A 23952-nucleotide genomic window follows, 5' to 3' on the forward strand; every position below is an offset into this window, starting at 1 on the left:
TGTTTTGTCAATTAATATTTTATTTGTTTAAAATAAACGCAGCATTGCATTATGGCACATTACTGCACTAGCATCATTGCATTATTATGAAATGCATTAAATGCTAAAGCAATCATTCACAACGTGGTGTCATACAGCAATGTGCTTGCTTTGTATTGTTGTTTTTTTAAATGCTGTAGTTTTAGGTTTATATTAGAGTACGTATTATGAAAACCCAGTAGCCTATTTCTTAGTGCTGGGTAGAGAACACATAGCCATGATAGTTTTTAACCTAAAGTGGATTTTTTTTTTACACTGAAACACCTGAAGCAAAAAAAAAAAAAAAAAAAAAAAAAGCTTCTCTCACTCAAAATCTACACCTGCCTTCAATCTGAAAAGGTTGGTAAGACTAAATTTTACCTTTCTATGACAGTTTTACCATTTTAAAGTTCTTCTTGCCTTGAGGGATATTTTAAATTATTCTCCTTTGCTCTTGCTATCTCACTAGCTCTACTTTAGTTTTTCTTCTGCTTCCATATGAAATGTTTGCATTTCAGTAGATTTTTTTCAGTGTGTCTCTCCAATGCTGACTGTGCTTATTTTTGTCCAAAAAGACATAACTGTCAAATAAAAGTAAACAGAACAGCAAACAACTGCTATTGGTAACATGGCCCACTTGTAATATGGACCACTTGTGTACTGAAAAATCTGTCACAATTTAAACAAACATTTTCAACTCTGAATTATTCATCATTAGGGAAAAAAGCTTGCCATAATAGTCTGTTTAAGGAAAGAAAATACTTTGTTCTTCTACAAAGCCTTTCACTAATGGATCTTAAAATATTTTATAAACATTATCTCCACAACTTACCTGTAAATTAAATAAATATCTCAATTTTACAGATGGGAAAACCGAGGCACAAAAAGATTCTTAATGTTACAGATTTCAGAGTAGCAGCCGTGTTAGTCTGTATTCGCAAAAAGAAAAGGAGTACTTGTGGCACCTTAGAGACTAACAAATTTACTTGAGCATAAGCTTCTGTGAGCTACAGCTCACTTCATCGGATGCATTCAGTGGAAAATACAGTGGGGAGATTTAGATACATAGAGAACATGAAACAATGGGTGTTACCATACACACTGTAAGGAGAGTGATCACTTAAGATGAGCTATTACCAGCAGGGGGGCGGGGGGGAGAAGAAAACCTTTTGTAGTGATAATCAAGGTTGGCCGTTTCCAGCAGTTGACAAGAACATCTGAGGAACAGTGGGGGGAAATAAACATGAGGAAATAGTTTTACTTTGTGTAATGACCCATCCACTCCCAGTCTCTATTCAAGCCTAAGTTAATTGTGTCCAGTTTGCAAATTAATTCCAATTCAGCAGTCTCTTGTTGGAGTCTGTTTCTGAAGTCTTTTTGTTGAAGAATTGCCACTTTTAGGTCTGTAATCGAGTGACCAGAGAGATTGAAGTGTTCTCCGACTGGTTTTCGAATGTTATAATTCTTGGCGTCTGATTTGTGACCATTTATTCTGTTACGTAGAGACTGTTCAGTTTGACCATTGTACATGGCAGAGGGGCATTGCTGGCAGATGACGGCATATATCACATTGGTAGATGTGCAGGTGAATGAGCCTCTGATAGTGTGGCTGATGTGATTAGGCCTATGATGGTGTCCCCTGAATAGATATGTGGACACAGTTGGCAACGGGCTTTGTTGCAAGGATAGGTTCCTGGATTAGTGTTTTTGTTGTGTGGTGTGTGGTTGCTGGTGAGTGTTTGCTTCAGGTTGGGGGGCTGTCTGTAAGCAAGGACTGGCCTGGCTCCCAAGATCTGTGAGAGCGATGGGTCGTCCTTCAGGATAGGTTGTAGATCCTTGATGATGTGTTGGAGAGGTTTTAGTTGGGGACTGAAGGTGACAGCTAGTGGCGTTCTGTTGTTTTCTTTGTTGGGCCTGTCCTGTAGTAGTTAACTTCTGGGTACTCTTCTGGCTCTGTCAATCTGTTTCTTCACTTCAGCAGGTGGGTATTGTAGTTTTAAGAATGCTTGATAGAGACCTTGTAGTTGTTTGTCTCTGTCTGAGGGGTTGGAGCAAATGCGGTTGTATTGTAGAGTTTGGCTGTAGACAATGAATCGTGTGGTGTGGTCAGGGTGAAAGCTGGAGGCATGTAGGTAGGAATAGCAGTCAGTAGGTTTCCGGTATAGTGTGGTGTTTATGTGACCATCACTTATTAGCACCATAGTGTCCAGGAAGTGGGTCTATTGTGTGGACTGGTCCAGGCTGAGGTTGATGGTGGGATGGAAATTGTTGAATGTTACAGAGACAGTCGTTGACAGAACTGAGAACATGGTCTTGATCAACTGTCTCTAAATTCTGTGTTTCAACTTCTAGATTATCTTCTTTCAAAATGGGCTGTCAAAGAAAATCAGTTTTAGTCTTATGCAACATGGTAGTTTCAGTACTGTAAAATGAAATCGGTCTATTTAAGTTAGTGGAAATATAGTGGAAATAGAATTTCACCTTTGATTCAATAAGATGCAAAATAAGTAAGGCACTGCTTAACTTTAATCATATAAATAACTCCATCTCTATCCAGCAAAAAGACCCAGTTGGATTTAAGCATGTGCTTAAATATGTTGCTGAACTGAGGTCTAAATGGGAGTCTCTACTTTACCCTTCTTCTTTTTTAACTTTTTTCATCTCCCCACAAAATTGGAAAATGCAGGGGAGGGTAGTTTTTCTCCTTCCTCTGTGGCATGGGTCACTTGCTGATGTAAACTAGAGTAAATGGTGAATTCTCTTTAACTTGAAGTCTTTAAATCATGATCTGAGGACTTCAGTAACTCTGCCAAAATTATGGGTCTATTACAGGAGTGGATGGGTAAGATTCTGTGTCCTGTGATGTGAAGAAGGTCAGACTAGGTGATCATGATTGTCCTTAAAGTCAATGAGGCTACGTTTTTTTTTGGTGTGTGTTTTTTTTAAGATTCTGATACTTGAAAGTACTTTCTCAGCAGCAGGAGATCTTCCTTGAATATAGGAAAGGACAACAGGAAGAAATCAAAGAACATGAATATGTTCTGATAAACAGAAAAAGTTGTTTTGAACTCTCCTATCTGCAGTGTCCAACAATGATACAATACTCTGAAAAGGGAATATAAGAAAGACTAGTGCTCCCAAGTCTCTGCTAACAAGTAGCCCATGACATTTTATGAATGGAAGTAATAATACATGAAAAAGATTGTGGTGCTAAGTTACCTACAGAATCTTTATTATGGGTTTTATATGAAACACACTTTATCAAATAAAAATGTACAAAGAACTGATCAGACAAATTAATCAGAACACTACCCTAATAGATCCTTGATTACCATACAATATATCTACCCATTGTAAGCCGTCTGCATTAGTTAACATTAAAATACAGCATATGAATTCTTATTTTTTTTTGTTTTGTCTTTTGCAGACATCCAACAGGACCTTTGACATTCCTCTCACTTTGTCTGGAGCAGTAGTTTTACGGGAGAGACTAAATTATGAAGAAAAGACACGTTATTTTGTTATTGTTCAAGCAAATGTAAGTATGGATTCCAAAATGGTTATTTCTGTCATCAATTCTTCAGGAGCAGGGGATAGGGTGTGAAGAAGTCTTTTCTACATGCTCTTTTTCTTAAGTCACCAGTGTTGCGATGTTGCCTAATATCTCTTTAGTCCTTATCATCTTTTAACACAGTTTGGCATATTGCTGGTTAGAACAAAGATATTCATGTTGTGAAATAAGACATTCTTTTGGCATGAGGAATAGATTGTATATTTTAAGTATAGTGCATGTAGAAAAGTACATTCTAGTGTCAGAGTTTTTTCTGACACATCTAGCTATACTAATGTGATCTGAAATTAGTTTAATGGATACAGTTTAACTGTATCCCTGAGCTTTGAAATGCAGCCTTCTAAAACGAGGCAATTTTTCTTTCAGTTCACACTGTATTTGTGTTAAGTGTTTTTTACAGCATGACTAGCAGTGGATAATGCATGCTGAGAATAAAAGTGACATTTAAACTGTATCTAATATAGCTGTCTTTGGGAGAAGACTTTAGGTGTCTTGGAAGACAATGAAAGTTATTTTTCCTGTTCTTTTTACAATAAAATTTGTATTTATAATAAGTAGATGAACAGATTCTATTCCATTCCTATGCAGCAGTTATAAATTCCACACAAATGGTGTAGTGGTTGAACAGGATGCTCTCATATAACCTTAGAAGCGTTTGCTCCTGAAAATATCTATTTGCATTTGTACTGCCTTGTTCAATGTTGTGCCAAAGAAAGGAAAGAATCCACTTGAAAATTCACCCTCTTCTTTAATAAATATCTCAGGCTTTTTGTATTAATCCAGATTAAAACAAATTTTAGACCTCAGAATTTGCAAAGAGGACCACAGTGACCTTTGTTCTTTTCTGGGAGCACCACATGGGACAGAAATCAGACTGGGCTTCCCCTCTCCCAAATCCAACACTGTGTCTCAATGGCCCATCCCCACCTCACCTCCGGGGACTTCACCTAGGGCTGGAACTCATGCAATAAGTTTGGGGAAGAAAGAGAGCCAGGGCTGGCTCTCCCCAGCATCTGGTTTTGGTGGCTTATTCTTCCACTTTAGGGACACTAGATGGGATAAGAGCTCCTCTCGGCTCCTGAGCTGGAAAGAGAGAGCGAGCTTGACTGGGTGGGGCTCCTCCATCACTGACAAGCCACAGGATCTGGTCCCAACAGTCCATCCGTGCTGGGGGATAACAAACTTCCGTTGCTGCTGCTACCTGATATAGTTAGTTATGTAGCCTAAGTGGTAGTAATCCGTACTGTATTGCTGAAGGGTCAGAGTTCAAACCCTGCTGATCATATGTGATGGAGGGGTTGGTATAGCTGCACAGAATAGTATTTGCTTTTTCTAGTCGTTTTTAATAATGAAGAAAAAGGCAAGTTACATACAAAAATAGGTTAAAATAATGTCATTTAGGTTGCAAAGTTAACTATGAAAAAAAGTTAGGAAATGGTAGCGTTATCGTTGCCTCCGCTCTCATTGTGCGTATGCATTGTGATACTGTCTTTAATTACATACTGTTATTTCTACTGCCCATCTGCCCCCTTCAGTGCACAGGATGGTTGCACAGGGGAGCTGAATTAAGGTTGCATGGGCAACTATAAATCTGGCATTTCATAGCTTTCAAGTGTTGGACTTTGCAATGTAAATAGCATGCTCTTAAAGTAATATATTTGGAATAGAATATATGGAATATAAATTGATCATTTTGGGTGAAAAGTGCTACATAAAAGTAAAATAGTTGCTGCTAGTATAGATTATTATTATTTATTATTATATGAGAATAAAAAAGGGAAACTGAGGACTTTTGTGCGTTCCCACTTGTGGGATTGCATCTCCTGGCAGTGATCATGTAGATTCCCCGGTCAAAGCAGTATCCCTTTTGGGGAGGGGGTGCATGAATGCCTTTGCATGGCTTCTTATATCAGATGCCTTACAATATATAAAGCAATACAGCACCTCTACTCCAAGTGCCTCAGTTCCATTTTAACTTTCCCAGATTTCTTCAGATCCATCCAGGGTCACACCAGTATCAGGAAATGCACATCATGCTCTGTTTCGGTTACAAAATTGGAGACACATATTTGCTGCCTAGTATCCATATGCAAGCAACACTCTCCCACACAGTGTGTGATGTACAGGGCTTTCACACCCTGGACTCACTGGTACTAGAAGCTCCGACTTCAGGCTCATCCAGATTTTGAATGGCATTAGCTTTTCAGCATTAGCCTTGGCCTCTACCAAGGGTTAAAGCCCCAGACTCCTCTACCTAACACCAGGGACTCTTCTATCTCCCACAGTCCCTCAGCACCTATGGCACCTATTAAAGCTCTAATGCAGCGGTGGGCAAAATTTTTGGCCTGAGGGCCACATCTGGGTGGGGAAATTGTATGCAGGGCCATGAATGTAGGGCTGGGGGTTGGGGTGCGGGAGGGAGTGCGGGGTGTGGGAGGGGGTGCAGTGTGCAGGAAGGTGCTCAGGACAAGGGGTTGGGGCACAGGAGGGGTGCGGGCTGTACGAGGGGACTCAGGGCAGGGGGTTGGGCTGCAGGAGGGTGCGGGGTGTGGTAGGGGGTTGAGGTGTAGGAGGAGTGCAGCAGGGGGCTTAAAGCAGGGGGGCTGGGTGCAGGAGGGGTGTGGTGGGGGTTAGGGTGCGGGGTGCAGGAGGGGTTTGGGATACGGGCTCGGGCCCAGCGCCGCTTACCTGAAGCAGCTCTGGGATGGCAGCAGCGTGCAGCAGGGCTCAGGCAGGCTGCCTGCCTACCTGCCTGGCCCCACACTGCTCCTGGAAGCAGCAGGCACCATGTCCCTGCGGCCCCTGGGGGAAGGGGGGCAGAGGGCTCCATGTGCTAGCCTCGCCTGTGGGTACCTCCCCCAAAGCTCCTACTGGCCGCGGTTCCCCGTTCCCGGCCAATGGGAGCTGCGGGGGGCAGTGCCTGCAGGAGAGGGCAGCGCGTGGAGTCTACTGCCCCCCTTCCCCAGGGGCCACAGGGATGTGGTGCTGGCCATTTCCGGGAGTGGCACGCGGCCCATGGCACCATGGTTGGGGGGGGGGCAATCCCGGGGGGCTGGTTCCAAATCCCTGACAGGCCGGATCCTGCCCATGGGCCGTAGTTTGCCTACCCCTGCTCTAATACCTAAGCCATCTTTAACTGGCTTTCCAGGACCAAGTAAATTGATATCTACTTCTACCTGAACCCCTGGGCTTCTCCTTGACTACCATGGCATCAACCGTACCTTTGGAACCCAGCACTGACACAGTACTGGCTCACGTGTCCAAAAACTCTTCTTTCCAAATGGAAGGAAAAGTCCAAGCACCCCACCACTTAAAACTTCAAAAAACAAAAATTGGATGAAGCACCACTCTGTCTTCACGTGGCTCAGGGCAGGAGCTCTTAGTGCTACACTCACCAGTGCAGTGTCTTCTGTTGCCTGCATTGAAAATGCAGACACTAACCTCTGAAAATATTTCCCTACTAAGAATTCCTTGAACCCCATCTATCTTTTCATGTATGGACACCAGGCCCCCAGCAACAGTCCTGGCCCCTGCCTTCCTGACTCTATTCCAGGTCAGATCACTCTTCTAGGCTCCTATCCGGATTCATCCCATTCTGGGGAGTGGTTTGGGCAGCCCTTGGTGCCATCTGAGGCAAATTTTGGGGGTCTCTCCAGCTTCTTTTTGGAACCAGAACAGGTGTCTGACTCCTAGAAGAAGTCCAATTCACGAAGAACTTTTCACCCATCTTCCACCTAAGTAGCACTGCTCACTGGTCTCTCAGAAATGAGAATGCATAAAGTCTCCCAAACAAAAAAGAAAGGTTACTTACCAGCAGGGGTGAAAGTAACTTAAAGCACTTACCGGTACTCCAGAGTCCTGAGCAGGGGGGGCGTGGCCTCAACCTTTAAATACCCAGGCCCTTTAAAACACCCCTGGAACTACCAGCTGCAGAGGCGACTGGGAGCCCCGGGACTCAGGGGCAATCTAAAGGGCCCAGGGCTCCAGCTGCCGCTACTGCAGCGGAGCCCCGGGCCCTTTAAATCTCTGCCCAAGCCCTGCTGCCGGAGCCCCGGGGTAGCAGCAGCAGGGCGCCAGTGGTGATTTAAAGGGCCTGGGGCTCCCTGCAGCAGCCGGAGCCCTGGGCCTTTTAAATCACCACCGGAGCCCGCCGCTGCTACCCCAGGGCTCTGACAGTGGGGCTCGGGAGGCAATTTAAAGGGCCTGGGGCTCTGGCTGCTGCAGGGAGCCCCGGGCCTTTTAAATCGCCAGCTTGGGGAAGCCAGTCCAGTCCAGCATGGCATACTGGCTCTTGCCGGTACACCATACCGAACCAGACCGGCTTACTTTCACCTCTGCTTAACAGTAACTAGTTCTTCTTCGGACATTGATACTTCCTGTCTGCCGTCCCTTCTATCTGAGTGCTAAATGCCATGGGATTCTGTGATTCAGTGGAGAAGGCAGTGAAACAGTTGGGATGGGAGAGGAAGAAGGTTGGCTCTCCTGCATGTAAACTTAGGGTGTTGGCTCCCAATGTTTATTGGTTCACATACTAAATAATTTTAAGAATGTGAAGTGAATGGATGAAACATCAAATTCACATACAACTAGTGATAGATGTTCCACAGTTTAGGAACTCCTGGACTTTGGTGAGTGACCTCTTTTTTTGAACTCTGGTCACTGCTACAAATATAAGCCCTGAATCTGCAAAGGCTTGCATACTTAACTGTAAGTCCTATTAGTTTTATTGAATTCAGCAGGATTATTCATGTGCTTCAAGTTAAGCACAAGTGTAAATCTTTGGAGGATTAGTATCATAGTGACCCATCCCATACAATTTCCATAATAAAGCTACTTATATGAATGAGAACTACTTGAGTGAGTAAAGGTTGCATGTTTAGGCCAGAATACCCATTATTTCAATCACTGCATACTCAAATCTGGTACTGTAATCAAATGGGAATTGATTTCAATGAAGTTTTGAGTGCTCAGGTGTTGTAGAAGTGATCTCAGAGAATAGTTTATTTACCAAAAAATGCAGTTTTCATCAACTCAAAACTATTGGCAAATTTGCAGAATTTTTTTAGCCACATTTTCTTTCAGGCTGGATTCACAAGGGGACTTAGGTGCCATTAACAAAATGGTCAGAGGAGGTAGTGGTTGTGGTGCTCCCCTTATGCCTAATATCCCAGTGGTTAGCATCTTCTCTGGGGCTGTGGAAGACTGAATTCAAATTCCCTTTCTGGAGCAGGGAATTCAATGCATGCCTTCCTCCCTGTTAGCCGACGGCCAAGGATGTTTGGTGAGGTGCCAGCTATGCCCGTTTATACCATCCGTGACTTTAACCGCTAGGACGCACTGTCCCTTCGCGGCGGGCAGCCCGGGCTAGGCTGACGGATGCCCCAAGGTCCTAACCACCCGTGACTTTAACTGCTAGAGCTCAGAGCTCCTTCGCAGCGGGCAGCCAGGATTGACTGACAGGTGCCCCAAGAGTTTGCCCCGTGGAGGTGGCACAACTCAACGCTAGGCTCTTAGTACTCTCACCTAATGGCCAGGCTTTAGAGCCAAAACGGCTGAGGTTCTTTAATTGTGTTGGCTGCTTTACAGTAAACCAGAAAAAACAAGTCAGGCTTATGCACAAATGGTTACCAAAATTTATTAAGCTAGATTCTAATCATGTGGTTACAAAATTGCTAGTGCCTACTTATTTAAATGTAGAGATGTTACACACACAAACAAGTTACAAAACTGAAGCCACAATCCCAAAGAAAGAAAACAAAGTATAGAGCTCTATTTCAAAATATGTGTACACTAAAGATAGGAGATCAGGTGTGGGTGCTTCTTACCCTCCTTGCATCTCTCGATTCCAGCGGTGCCAAGCCAGGATCGGTCACTCAATTCCGCGTAAAGACGAATAAGGGACAAGGCTTAGGGACCCTCTTAGCTGCAGAAGCCTTGGGAGGCTGTCACTTACCTGACCAGCAGATAGATAGTGAAAAGCACTCAAAAATCATGGTGCTGTAGGTCCCCTACTTATACCTCTGTACTCCTTTATTCTCTTTCTCCTTTCTTATGCCAAATTGAGGCTGGTCTGTCTGGGCGACGCCAGCTTTCGCAAGAGTAGTTTACACTTGCAAGGGAGAGAAACAATAAGTGTCGACTACTGGACATTTCTTTTATCAGGGTAAATATTTTCCCACCTAGGATGGTGTGTGTGCATCACGCTATTTAGTAGGGGCTAAGAGCCATGTCTGTCACAGGGCCTCTGCCTGCTGTGAGCTTAATCGTTGTATCTGTTCCCAGAGGCACATTATAGCAGCACACCTGTGCTTTTCACAGCTTCAAAGGCTGTGCTGGAATATATGTTAAGTGCCCTGTTCCGGCTTCCTCCTGTGTTTCCAGCAATGCTGGTCTGGGGGGGGCTGAGGGGGCTGTCTGTCTGGCCACACTCCCCCAGGTAAGTATTCTTACCACCACACTATAGAGTATTCTGGGGTAGGTCCTTGTGTCTATTGAAGTTGTTCCACTTTGTATAATAAATAGTCATTGGGCCAGAGAAAGTGAGGATAATTTTATAGTCTAGTGGTTAGAGCTCTCACCTGGGAGTAGGGAGACCAAGTAAAAGTTCCTACTCCTGTTACTATTTCATTATTTATGCATATTATCTTGAAAGAGAAAGTGGAGTGTTAGGTGAAGATCAGACCAAGTATCTAATTTATCCAGTCTAATGCTTTTCATTCCAGAGGATCAAAAAGTACTTAAATTGCTGTGTTAAAAAGGCACCATATCATCCTCAATTGAAATGCAACTACTCCTGGGGTGAAGCACAGAAGCTGTTTCTGTTCAACAATGTACAGCAAAATTAGTCATCATTTTAAGACAGAAGAATATCATAGTCATTTGAAACAAAAGGAAAGTTTTGCAAGTTTTCACTAGGATTTTCTCCAGTTAATATATTTTTGCTTAATTCTGTTTTTAATCAAGATGTAGCATCAATTACAAAATATTCTGTATAATAAACTAAAAAAGATGGCATGGCCCCCAATTTGACGAGATTACAAGTTTGGTTGATAAAGGTATCTGTGTTGATATAATACTTAACTTCTGTAAGGCATATCTCACTATGATTTAAAAAAAACAGAACAGGACATTTTGATTAAAAATAATTGCACTAAACAAAATCACTGTAGCCCATATTACAGGGATAAAAATTGATTAACTGATAGAACTCAAAAGTACTTGTAAATGGGGAATCATAATTCATAAGGGGTATTTCTAGTGGGATACTGCAGGGATCTGTTCTTGGCAATTCAGTATCTTTATCAATGATCTGAAAGAAAATATAAAAGACATTTCTGGCAAAATTTGCAGATAACACCAATATTGGTGGTGTGGTAAATAATTATGTGAACAGGTCAGTTGTACAAACCAATCTGAATCACTTGATAAGGTGATCTCATTTGAACAGCAGGTTTTTAATATAGCTGAACACCAGGTCATACATGTAGAAATGAGCAATGTAAGTCATACTTATAAAGTGAGAGGAAGGTTCCTGAAATGCAATGGCAATGAAAAGGACCTAGAGTTAATGTTTATACAATCACTAACTATGAGCTCATGGTGTGGTGTAGCAAAGATGGCAATCCCAATCCTGGGTTGCCTAAATAAGGAAATATCAAGTAGGATTAGGGAGGCAGTATTACCCCTGTGTACAACATTAGCGAGACCATTACTGAAAGATTGTGTCCAGTTCTGGAGTTCACACTCCAAAAAGGTTGCTGACCAATTGGAAAGGGTTCAGAAAAGAGCAACAAGAATATGATTCAAGGTCTGGAAAACATGTCTTATAGGATATGTCTACACTGCAAGTGAAGGGACATTTGTAGGACAGGTCAGCATACCCATACTAACGTATGGGTAGCTTACGTAGCTTAGCTAGTACAGGTAACAATAGTAGCAGAGTTGGTAGCGTGGGCTTCAGCACAGGCTCGCGATATGAGTAAAATACAGGATCCCCAGTGTGCTTGTGCTGGGGTAGCCTGCCTATGCTGAAGCTTATTCCTCCTCATCTGCATTATTATTGTCACCTTTGCAGGTAGATTAAAGCTAACACATGTTCTACAATCATACCTTCACTGGCCATGTAGAAATACCTACATAGTCATGGTGATACATTTAAGAAGCTCAATCTTGATTTAAAAGTGCCTACATAAGGAAAACATTTCTGATACTATACATATCATTAATCTTCCAGAGAAAAAAAATAACAAGAGCCAGTGGGTTGCAAGCTAGGCTAGAGAAATTCAGGCTAGAAATAGGATGCATATTTTTAAACATTGGAACAATTTACCTAGGGCTGTGGTAGATTTTACATAATGTGAACTCTTTACATCAAGACTGGATATCTTTCTAAAAGATATTCTGTAGATCAAACAGACGTTATGGGTTTGATGCAGAAATTACTGGATGAAGTCTTATGACCAGTGTTATGTAGAAGGTCAGACCAGAAGATTATAATGGTCCCTTCTGGCCTTAACATCTATGAATTAAGGAGAGCACTTTAGCTCAAACTTAGGTCCATCACTATTCAGAAAAACATGTTTTTAAATGGTTAACACCCACTGATGTAGCTCAATGCTTTGTGGAATGGGGCAGATTTAAGCATGTGCTGAATCAAGATCATGCTGAAAAGGTAACAAATTAAGATGGGATCATGAATTAGTAGTAGTAATAGTATTTTCTAAGGTGTCCTTCTGAAGAGTACGTTGGTGTATTCAGTGCTTGGGATTTGGGCCTACCAGTTTAAGTGTCCTCAATTTAGCAGCAAGTAAGCAAGATTAGAATCTGGATATTACCTGAATATTACCAGGGAAATAACAAGGAGTTATTTTTGAGGAACATGAAAGAAATATTTCTCAAAGGGAGTGGGGGAAACTGAAAGGAAGAAGCTATTGCATGGGTAATATGTTTTGGTGGAGCTATGCCCCATTTAGTCACCCTCTAAAAATAATAGTAAGGAAGTTATAAACTCTCAATAAATTACACAATATAAGTATTGTGACAAAGTTCCTCCTCTACCTTGGTGGGTCTTGTGCTTATTGGAGGATTTGCTTGCCTCAGAGATTCAGTTTGGCTGTTTTCATGAACCCACAGTCCAGGTCAACTCCTGTGTCTGATCAGGAGTTAGGAGGTTTGGGAGGAACCCGGGCCCGCCCTCTACTCTGAGTTCCAGCCCAGGGCCCTGTGGAATGCAGCTGGCTAGAGTGCCCCTGGAACAGCTGTGCAACAGCTACAACTCCCTGGGCTACTTCCCCATGGCCTCCTCCCAACACCTTCTTTATCCTCACCTTTGTCCTGGTGTCTGATAATGCTTGTACTCCTCAGTTCTCCAGCAGTACACCTTCTCACTCTCAATTCCTAGTGCCTCTTGCTCCCAGCTGCTCACACGCACACCACAAACTGAAGTGAGCTCCCTTTTAAACCCAGGTGCCCTGATTAGCCTGCCTTAACTGATTCTAGCAGCTTCTTGATTGGCTGCAGGTGTTCTAATCAGCCTGTCTGCCTTAATTGTTTCCAGAAAGTTAATGATTGTTCTGGAACCTTCCCTGTTACCTTACCCAGGGGAAAGGGACCTACTTAACCTGGGGCTAATATATCTGCCTCCTATCACTCTCTTGTAGCCATCTGGCATGACCCTGTCACAGTATTTTGTGAAAAAGAGAATTTGATATAGTTTTCAGGCAGTACATGGTGTAGATTATGACAAAAATATACAGTGACTATACAGTTAGTTGTGCTGAGATTTTCAGACGTAAGGGATTACATCCCTTTGTTATGTATGGAAAATAATCTATATCAGCATCAAATATAAATTATGTACTCTTACAGGAAAGATTTGACTTGAGGTAAGGCTAGGAATAAATCTGTGTACCAGTTTAGGAGTAAGAAGCAGTAAAAGTAACTCCATTTTGAAATTTAGATCTATTGTCTCACCTTCTTTTTGGCTCCTTCTAGCTAAAATAGGATTGAAGTAACACCTCAAACTTTAGTTATGTAGAACTCAAGACTAATCTCTGATTTAGGCTGTTTATATAAATAATAAATAAAGTGATTATTGGTCTTCATAACTGCTTTATGGCATTGGAAGCCAAGGGTAAACAGCAACTGACATTTGCTAAAATATGATTGCGGCATAACCTCGGCTCATTCTCCAAACTGTTGCTCACCCTGCTTCACCAGCCCCTATACCATGCATGGCCTTAGCAAGCTATGCACCCTTACTCCCTGTATGTGTCTCTTGACAAGTGATACTGCAGACTCCCAAGGTTTTGTTCCAAGTTTTTTGGGCCAGGAATTTATCTGGTGAACCTTCTGGTAGATCTGTAGGATGGGGGACCCTTACCTCTAGGTTACCAGTTTGAACCTGCCCTGCTTAGCAGGGCTTAAATGCTATTTCCTATCTAATAGTAGTTTGGTGGCTCTTATGTGAGATGAGGCTGAACCTTAGTTCTAGTTCTCATGTCACAAGCTCACCATTGTGCTTTGCCATAGATCAGAAGGTCTTCAGGGCAAGGATTGTCTCTTACCATGTGTTTTGTTCCCTGCCTAGTACAAAGGGGGTGCAGTCTTAGTTGGGTTCCCTAGCAAGGGTTCATACAGTGAGAGACAAAAATCTCTTTATTCACTATGAATTTGCAAGAACTGTCAGAACTGTCATTGTCTCACACACACACTGAAGATGGGCCAAAGGAGTTAAATGAACAATTAGAAGATTTTGATTTAATCTTTTTAAAAAAAGAACCCATGACTTTTTTGTCTCATATTTTCTTTAACTTTGGAGGAGAGCAGATTTGACATTGGAAGAGAATGTGGTGTTGTGGCATTCATAATCAGCATGTGGATTTGTATGGTTGTGAAGATAGGGAGCATGGAGGTGACGTCAAAGTTAATGCTTCTGTAACTAGTAATTTCCCAGATTTTTCATGATTGTTTTGGTAGGATACGTTCATGATCAATCTTAACTTTAAGTTAAAAAACGTTTTTGTGTGGACCATGTTCTAAATTCTCTAAATCATATTTATAGAAATACCCTTTTCCTCCACAGGACCGGGCTCAAAATCTTAATGAACGAAGAACAAGTACAACCACCCTCACAGTTGATGTGCTTGATGGGGATGATCTTGGACCAATGTTTCTCCCTTGTGTCTTAGTGAATAACACTCGGGACTGTAGGCCACTCACCTACCAAGCCAGCTTACCAGAGTTCACTGATCCTGTAAGTACTCAATGAACACTCTTTCTTGGGTTCTTAATTTCTCCCTCACTCTTTCCTAAACAAATATTGTGTTTTTCTACAGACAAAATGGGAAACTATCATACATTTTTTTTTTAGTTATTGTGTTCCTAATTAGAATAAGTGCTTCCATTTGCAAGCATGAAATACACTTCTAGGATTGAGTGAGGTTCTGGTGGGGTGAGCCACCTCAGCACTCAACTTGAAGTTTGCAGATGGAATTGAGAGACCGGGACAAGCTGAAGTCGCTGGGAACAAAGAGGGGACAGGAGCAGAGGGACAGGTGCAGAGGGACAGGTTTGATGGGACAGGTTCAGAAGAGGGCAAGTTGGGGGGGAACAGGAGCAGAAAGGTCTTAAAGTACTAGAATATGCTGTCCTCCAGAATCTGGAATAGAATCAAGTATTCCTGACATAAAAAATTCTTCTACTGCCTGGCAAAGAGCTGTGAAACCACTGACTCTTCACTCTCAGGCCTGATCTACATAGAGGATAGCAGCCCACTTCTAGTACCTGTTGGTCTGTTAACTCAAGTGGTAGAGGCATGTGCTTTGGATCTAAAGATGGTCTGGAGGGAGCACCTACATGATTTAACATCTAGTCTCCATGCCTATGCTTTGCTTGGCCTCACTGTGGAGAAGGCCAAGAGGCTGATCATTAGCTGTAATGTCTATACACTAGTGACTAGGACTGAGTCTGCTATTTCATGTCACAACTGAATAGCTGTTAATAGAAGATAATAAATAGTAGTCCCTGTTGACTTGTGTCAGATTTTATCCAGTCTCCTACAGATATTTGACTTCATATCCCATTACTAGGAGCACTATTTATGGAAGAAAGGACATTTCAGATATCCTCTATTTGGGTTTTTTTATGTAACTTATGCTATATCAAACAGTCAAAGCTTTTCTTTCGTTGAAAAAAAAACAAAACCTTTTTTGTGAAAATAGCTTTTTGAAGGTACAATGAAGTTGATGAAAGCTATTACTCTTATCACAATCCATTTATATAGTGTTGATTGTCCTATTCCCTGCATTTCAAGTATAGAATCTAAGGCCCCAGTCCTTCATGCACTTATGCATATAACTTCACTGACAGAAGAAGTATTGCCTTCAGTGGGACTACTCACACAACTTATTCCCATGAGTAAATATTTGCAGGATCAGGAGGACCTAAATTAATGAGGTGAACTTCAAATTTCGCTGGAAATAATATTCTCAAACATAGCAATCTAAGAAACAAGTGGGGGCCAGGCACTTACATTGGATCAGATTTACGTGTTTGTAAATATAGTGATTTCATTGGAATTGCATCTGGGATCAGTGTGGCTTATCAGCTTTCAGAAGTACTTCTCTTTGCTTTGCTCATATGGACTCTATATTCAAACCAGGATTTTTGCCACTTCTGGCAAAACTGCAGGATTTCATATCCGATACTTTATCCCTGCTATTCACAGTTGGCTAAATAGGACATGATGATTCTAACTGTATAAAAGCAGAACTTTTCCTCTACTAAACCTTCAAAATCCTAAACTAATTCTTTTATCTTTTCAACTTCTATCTGACACTTCTTAACCTTCTGGGAGAGTTGGAAATTCTTTGCTAGTTACCACTGTGGTTTTCATTGACTTCAGAGGCCACTCCCAAGCTATTGGCAAAGCTTGAAGCCTTTTTTGCAGTGCAGACTGAGTTAGAAGCAAGTTAACAGTCCACTAAAATAATGAAATAGCAGAACTAGGTTATGGGAAAAAATGCACTTCAAAAAGGCCATATCTATTACACAAGTTTAAAGATTTATAAAAAGCACAGTATGGTTTAACTTCTTCCTTCCAGAGCAAAATAAAACTAGCTGTTCATAGAAGAAGCTAAGAGAAGATTCTGTAGTAGATAACCTGCAACAGCACTGTTGTTATGGAGAACTCTTAGATTATAAAAGGATTAATTGGTTCCACCACAAACAATTTCAGTAAAGAAGCTAAGGACTGAATGGACCATGGAAACTGAAATACCTTTTCACATCACTTTTTCAACAGTTAAGGAACATAAGCAGGGTGTTAGAGAAATTTGTTCTCCCATCCAGTCACGCATAAGTAAGTAAGGAATCCTAATGGCTTCAATAGGACCACTCATTTACTTAAAGTTAAGCATCTGTTTAAATGTTTTGCTGGAAAAGGGCCATGCATTTGCTGGAAAAGGGCGATACTTAAGGCCCATCATTTTCAGTATTTACTGATTTTTCCTGAAAAATTCCTAGGTCTTGAAAAAAACAGTATTCATGGTTTTACGAATTATCACCCAAATGTTGGCTCTTTGGGGACCGGGTGCCCCCTTGCAGAGTCCCAACCAGACTTCAGTGTGGTCTTCAGGGAGCAGAAAGCTGCACTTCATGAGTACTGGTCCCCCTGCTGGTCAGATCCCCCTCCTGGGCAGCAGAAGTGGACAGGTCTGCTCTGCTGGTGTCAGGAGGGGGCTTTGTCTGGCAAAAGGGCTGGCAGTCATGGGATGCAGCCTTCTGCTCTCCTCAACCCCAGCCCTTCAATGCAGCCCAGGTCACTTTCCCTGCCAGATAGAGCCCCGTGCTGACACCAGCCCTTCAGTATGGCCCCATCCCTGCAGCCCCAGGGCACAGAGCCCCATCCGCTTCCCCTGCTGACTGGAGCCAGCACAGGCGGAGTAGCCAGGGCTATGCTGAACAGTTGGGACCAGGAGGGGGCCTGTCTGGTGGGTGACCAGTACTCATTGCATGCAATCTTCCACTCCCCTCCTGATCCTGGCCCTTCCGCATGGCCTCGTCCATTTCCTATGCACAATATATGTGCAATATATGTTCTGTTTTTATTTCAGCATTGTTGCGTGGGGGTGGGGGTGGGGTGTTACTTTTTTTTACAGTGAATAATACAGGAAATAATAATGAATCCCAAACAATGAAGTTTTAAGCTTAAATTATGTAGATACAGCTGCTTGGATGAAGATGTTTCATTTAAAAGATAAAATACTCCACTGCATTTACCCTAAAATAAAGCATTTATAAGCACAGTACTAAATGTGGTTGTAATAATAATTTTTTTTTTCAGTCTTCTAAGATTAATTATCTTTAGCTGGCTTCTGTCAAAGCTTTCTCTGATGTAAAATGCAGATTATTTTTCTAATGTAATTATTTTCTTTAGTGGATCTAGAGCAGCTTGTTACATTGGCAACATGGAAGGAATCCACATAGGGTGTACTTTGTTTACTGTCTATGGCTGGAATGATAGAAGAGGCAGGCACAATTAATGGGCTGCTTTGTTACCAGAGAACTGATTTATTTATACCCCAAACAATGTCAGGGTTTATATTATGCCTTTTGGGATTGATTCAAGCCAGTATTATTAACCATGTTAAAACTGCTGCAAGCTGTAGTTAGGGCTATATAATTAGTATGTATAGACCTGTAGAAATATGTTTTAGGTCCTTGCTCCTTGCAAGGGATGAATACCAACTGCCCCAAAACTGCCAGTCTCTCAAGCAGACCAACAAAGGGTATCAGAGGCCTTCCCCCCCCATATTTGCTCGTTCTGAGTAAAATTAAATATTGATAATAACAATACTGCCCTTTCAGTCTGTAAGGTACTGCTGTTAACCACTCAGTTTTGGCAGTATTTAGGACTCAAGGTGAAACAAATTCTCGAACAACTGGTAATGGATTGTCATTTCTGCAGCACCACCACCAATGTTTTACCTCAGTAAATAATTATAACTAACTTTTAACACTATGGTCTGAGTTTAAGGTAGTGTGAACATCATTATTAATAACGTCAAGCTGCTGTGATGTTGTGTGACAACTCTGTAAAAAGGCCAGAGCATTAGATGCTTTGGCAGCAAACTCATAGCTGAAAACAAAACAAAACAAAAAACTATGGGCTTGATCCAATGACCAGAAGTCCTTCCATTGACTTCAGGGGGCTTTGCTTGGGGTCCTAAAGGGGAGAGCAACCTTTTAAAAAGCAAAGCAATGATAAAAATCATACAAGTGTGACACTTAACCCGGGAAACAGAACATTCTAAGCCAGTGGTTCTCAAACTTTTTTTTCATGGACCACTTGAAAATTGGTGAGGGTCTCAGCGGACCACTTAATGATCTTTCCAAATGTTGTTTGTACCGTTAGCTAACTATTGTAAAACACTTTGGATAAAAGCTCTATATTAAATAAACATTAATAATAATTAATGTTGTTTTTTTGTTCTACAAATTAAACCACACAACTCATATTTTAATATCAGTAGTCTTACCTTTCTAATGCGATGGATATGCCCTCTCTCCCCTGCTGCAGCAGCCCCTGAGCTGGGGCTGGGAAGGAGAGGGGTCTCTCCCTGGCAGGTTCAGCCCTGGGGAAAGTCGCCTCTTTCTCTGGCTGCTGCAGCCCTGCATATCCCAAATTCCCCCCACCCCCTCTTCTCACTCCACTGCCCCCTCCCACCAACCCCCTATTCTCCCCAAGGCCACCACCACACGTTACATGTGCATCTTCTCCAGGGTCCAGGCACCTAATTAGTGGAGCCATGCCTGCACGGCTCTACTAATAAGGTGGGTGGCCCTTCATTCTCTTGTGTGCGGCCACCCAGGCGCGCACCTTAGAGGGAACTATCCGTGGACCACCTGAATGAAGCTCGCGGACGGCTACTGGTCCGCGGACTACAATTTAAGAACCTCTGTTCTAAGCTAATCAATAGTAGAGTGAGCAACACATTCTGTTCTCAATTTCATTTATACAAAGCCTTTATTTTCAAGTGAAAGCAGAATTGGGCCCAATTTTTTTAACCAGATAAAAAGAGTCTATAAAATTAAACATGAATGACACAGTCAAGATTTTATTAGGACTGTGGATACATTTTTTTTTGGCTACATATAAATCCAATAGCTACATCAGTGCCTAATGAAAATCGGAGTCCTTAAAGAGCTCATGGAATGGGACCAGAAAAGGCAGTCAGTTCTTTCCTCCCTTAATTCTCAAAAGTCCCAGATACCTTAACCTAGGAGAAGATTTCAAATGGATTCATGGGTTCATTGACACCCACAGATATCATGAAACTAAGAATGAAAAACCTGAGTGATGCTGTGATCCCATACACCGGGTTTCAATGCCCAGAATGGGGAGCTGGGCTCAGCCCTGTAAGATAGGAGTCACAGCTGTGGAGTAAGTGCAACTCAAGTTCGCTTTCCAGGGCCCCCCTTCCTCATCCTGGGGCTTTGCGTTCTCATCAGGTCAGGATTAGGGGTGCAGTGCTGGGGTGGAGGCTACTACTGCGGGTTGTCAATTCCACCCTTGACTACAACTCAAAATCATGGGAAAGTAGTATTTAGTATAGTGTACCCATTGAATCGGGAGGCTATTTGTGCCCCAGCCTTAGACTCAGAGTAGCATTCCTCATTCCCCTAAATCTAGTCTCTAGTTTTGCTGTATTTGGTCCCTTGACAACCTTGAGTACTCCATTCTGTCCAAGCTTATACGGCGAAAACTGAAGCATGACTTTGAGAACTTCCGGAAAGAAAAGCTCCTCAAAACAGCTGAATCACACAAGAACCTCAGGACATGCAAGTGGGAATTGACACCGTATAGACTGAGTATAACAGCATTGAAGAACAAGGACAGAGAGACAGTAATCGACAGAGCAGGGATGGAGGAGATCTGCAAGGACTTCTATACAGAACTGTTCAAATCTAGAATCAACGTCCCTCTCCCAATGCTCTAAGAGTCAGAAGAATGCGTCCCCCCAGTAATAGTCAGCAAAGTCCAAAGCACACTACACCAGATGAAGAAGGGAAAAGCTCCAGGCAAAGATGGAATAACATCAGAAATGATTTCTGCAGGAAGCGAAAAACTTTGGAAGGCCCTTGCTTTAAGATTTAGTCGATATCTTGAAGAAGAAAAATACCATCAAGCTGCTGGAAGGAGTCAAATACCATCTTGCTGCACAAGAAGGGCGACTGAGAAAATCTTAAGAACTACTGCCCTATATGCCTGCTCTCTCACATCTACAAGCTCTTCACAAAGGTGATAATGAACTGACTCTCGCAGAGTCTGGATGAGCAAGAGCTGAGAGAACAGGCAGGATTTGGAAGAAATTTCAGCACGATAGACCATATATTTACCCTTAGCCAGCTCCTAGAAAGAGTGAGGGAATACAGACTCCTGCTGTGCATTGCTTTCATCGACTATAAAAGGCCTTTGATAGCGTCAAGTTTAACGCAATATTAAAGGCACTCGCAGGACAGGGCATTAACACACAGTACATCAATTTGTTGAAGGAAGTGAATACTGGATGTACAAGAGACCTTACTCGCCTTGAAACTCCCCTCTGCATCCCAATCAAGAAAGGCGTAAAGCAAGGAGATACGATTTCTCCAAAACTATTCACCGCCTGCCTCGAAATGGTTATGAACAAGATCAACTGGAGGAGTGGTGTCAACATAAATGGAGAACGATTATCCCATCTCAGATTTGCAGATGTCATCGTACTAATTGCCGAAAGCACCAACCAACTGCAGAGCATGCTACGAAGACTCGACAAGAAAAGCAGTCAGGTTGGCCTGAAAATGAACCTCTGCAAAACGAAATACATGCAGTCAGATGTCTTATGAAAAGCCCAAATAATGGTAACAGGAGAAGAAATCGAAGAACTGGAACAGTGCATATATTTGGCCAAGAAGTTAATATGGGCCAAGACCTGAATGGACAATTCTCACGAAGGATTCAGGCAGGATGGTGTGCATTTTTTCCATCAAGGATGTCCTCAAAGGAAAAATCGACAAGACCACACATACAAATATCTTCAATTCAACAGTGCTGCCAGTCATGCTATATGGCAGTGAAACGTGGGCACTGAAAAAGAGAGATGAACAGTGGCTGTTGGTAGCTGAAAGGGCAATGGAACGAGATATGTTGGGAATTTCCCTTCTGGATCGCATCCCAAATGAAATGATCAGAGAATGCAGTGGTGTGAAAGATATTGTCGTGAAAAGCAGACATAACAAGATGTGATGGGCGGGCCATACAGCACAGCTCACAAGCAATAGGTGGACCGCAATCATTGCTGAGTGGTACCCGCAAGAACAGAAAAGACCACCTGGTCGGCCTCCAAGAAGATGGGAGGATGACCTTGTTAAACTTTTCAGACGAACATGGAGAAGAAAGGCAAGAAAGCGAGAAGAATGGCGGATGTGTTGTGATCGTCGCAGTCTTATTGACAGCTGAAGACCAATTGATCCAGGTGGTCCCTTGTACTTAATCTGGCCAGATTATTATATTTCTTCAGAAGAAAACTATAATGTTTTTTATTTCATCTTGAGTAGAAATCTTCTTTATTTTAATCATTACTTTAGCTCTGTATAGTCTTATTATTACACATGACCAGTCCTCTCTAAATCCTGATAAATTCTTGGCCTCTATGATATCTTGTGGCAATGAGTTCCACAGGTCAATGATGTATTGTCTGAAAAGTATTTACTGTGGATGAATGATATATTCTAGATCCAAATTAACCAAGTTCACTAAAGGATCTAATTGCTTTGCACAGATTTCAAATTGTCACTCTTGCATCCTCTCCTGGAATGTTTACACTCTTGCTATGAATTGAGTTTGAGTTCCTAGAGAAAACTATGTGGTTCATGCTGGGTATATTTTATTTTTATTGTTTCTTTATCTGATCAGGTTTGAGTAAAGTAAAATATGTTTCAAGATTGAGGAATAATTCAGCAGGTGAACAATCAGTAACAGTATATGAAGTTCATTAGACCTTGAGTAAAAAGTTTACAAAGCAAGATTATAAAGTTAATCTCATTTTCTCCTAAATAGCACTTTTTGTAAGGTACTGTACTTGTATTACTGTATTTCCCCTAGAGATGGAATGGTAAATAAGTAATAGAGTATGTTTAATCTGGTTCAGTAAATTGCTGGAATTCTTTTGAATAAAATTGTTTCACTATCAAGTTCCTTTTTCCTCAAGGTGTTCATCCATCCATATAAAATATTAACACTCCATGGTGCCCTTATTGACTTTTTTTTGCCCATTCAAATTAGGACTTCCAACTTTGACTGTAAGGCACTAGAAGGGGTTATTGCTTCTGAATGCACCACCATGGTAATGGTTTCTCTTTGCCATCTTCATGTAGTGTCATAGCTCAACGTCATATGGGGAGGCACTTCAGCAATATGGACTAAATTATGATGTGATACACCAGTGAATATCTAATGTATCACATGATCACTCTTTTCATTCATTAAAAGAGCTTTTCCAGAGCTGGTCCATTTCTAGTAAGTAATGTATTTTAAAGTTTTCTAAAAATTAACCAACTAATATAACAAATCTAAAATTGGTTAGAGTTCAGAAATATTTTTCAGTTCTGGTTCCTAGATTTATGACTGCAATATATTTTTAGAATTTAGGTGCAATCCTTTATCATCTATGGCATGCGCTCCATTCTAGGCTGACTTGGGTTTTGGTGATGGGCCCACACAAGCCTGATTGATTACAGGGAGGGAGGGGGGAAATCAGGAGGCCTACACTAGCCTAAGGGTTTGATGGAGATGGAACTCATGCAAGCTTGGGTCATTGACAGGGGACAGGGTCAGGGCATACAAATCTAATTGAAGGGAAAGGTAGATGGGCACATTCAGGCCTGATTATCAGTCGAGGTATGTTTGGACCCATGCAAACTTGACTTTAGTAGTAGATGGGTCCACACAAACCTGAGTGATGATGGATGCTGGGTACATGTAAAACCTTCTCCATCGTGAGCTACACTTTTCCATCAGATTTTGTTCTACAACAGAAAAGTGTGTCTACATAGCTGTTGATAGATAAAATATTCTCCATTCACTGCAATTCTGTCCCCAACAGGTCTGCTTACCACCTCTAAATCTCAATAAACCATTATAAAATACACAGAAAATGAATATGCAAAATACTTTGGGAGAAATTAGGTTTGATACAAACAACATACCTAAACAGAATCAAGGAAAAGAGTTCAGTCATCTAACAGTACATTTCCTTTCCTCCATCCATAGGCATACACCTTACTCCTCTTCTTCAACTGCTTGTACCTATGGGGACTCC

At 41.9% G+C, this 23952-nt stretch overlaps 1 protein-coding gene across 1 annotated transcript in view; it reads left to right on the forward strand.

Annotated features, from left to right (window-relative positions):
• PCDH15 (protocadherin related 15) overlaps positions 1–23952 on the forward strand; it is a 772236-nt gene that overhangs the window by 347281 nt on the left and 401003 nt on the right. The window contains exons 7-8 of the mRNA XM_084633606.1: positions 3446–3556; positions 14673–14843. Of these exons, the coding sequence (XP_084489732.1) occupies positions 3446–3556; positions 14673–14843 (282 nt within the window). The remainder of the gene's footprint in view (positions 1–3445; positions 3557–14672; positions 14844–23952) is intronic.

This window comes from Lepidochelys olivacea, assembly GCF_965140295.1.
Source record: "Lepidochelys olivacea isolate rLepOli2 genome assembly, chromosome: 7".
Lineage (NCBI taxonomy): Eukaryota > Metazoa > Chordata > Testudines > Cheloniidae > Lepidochelys > Lepidochelys olivacea.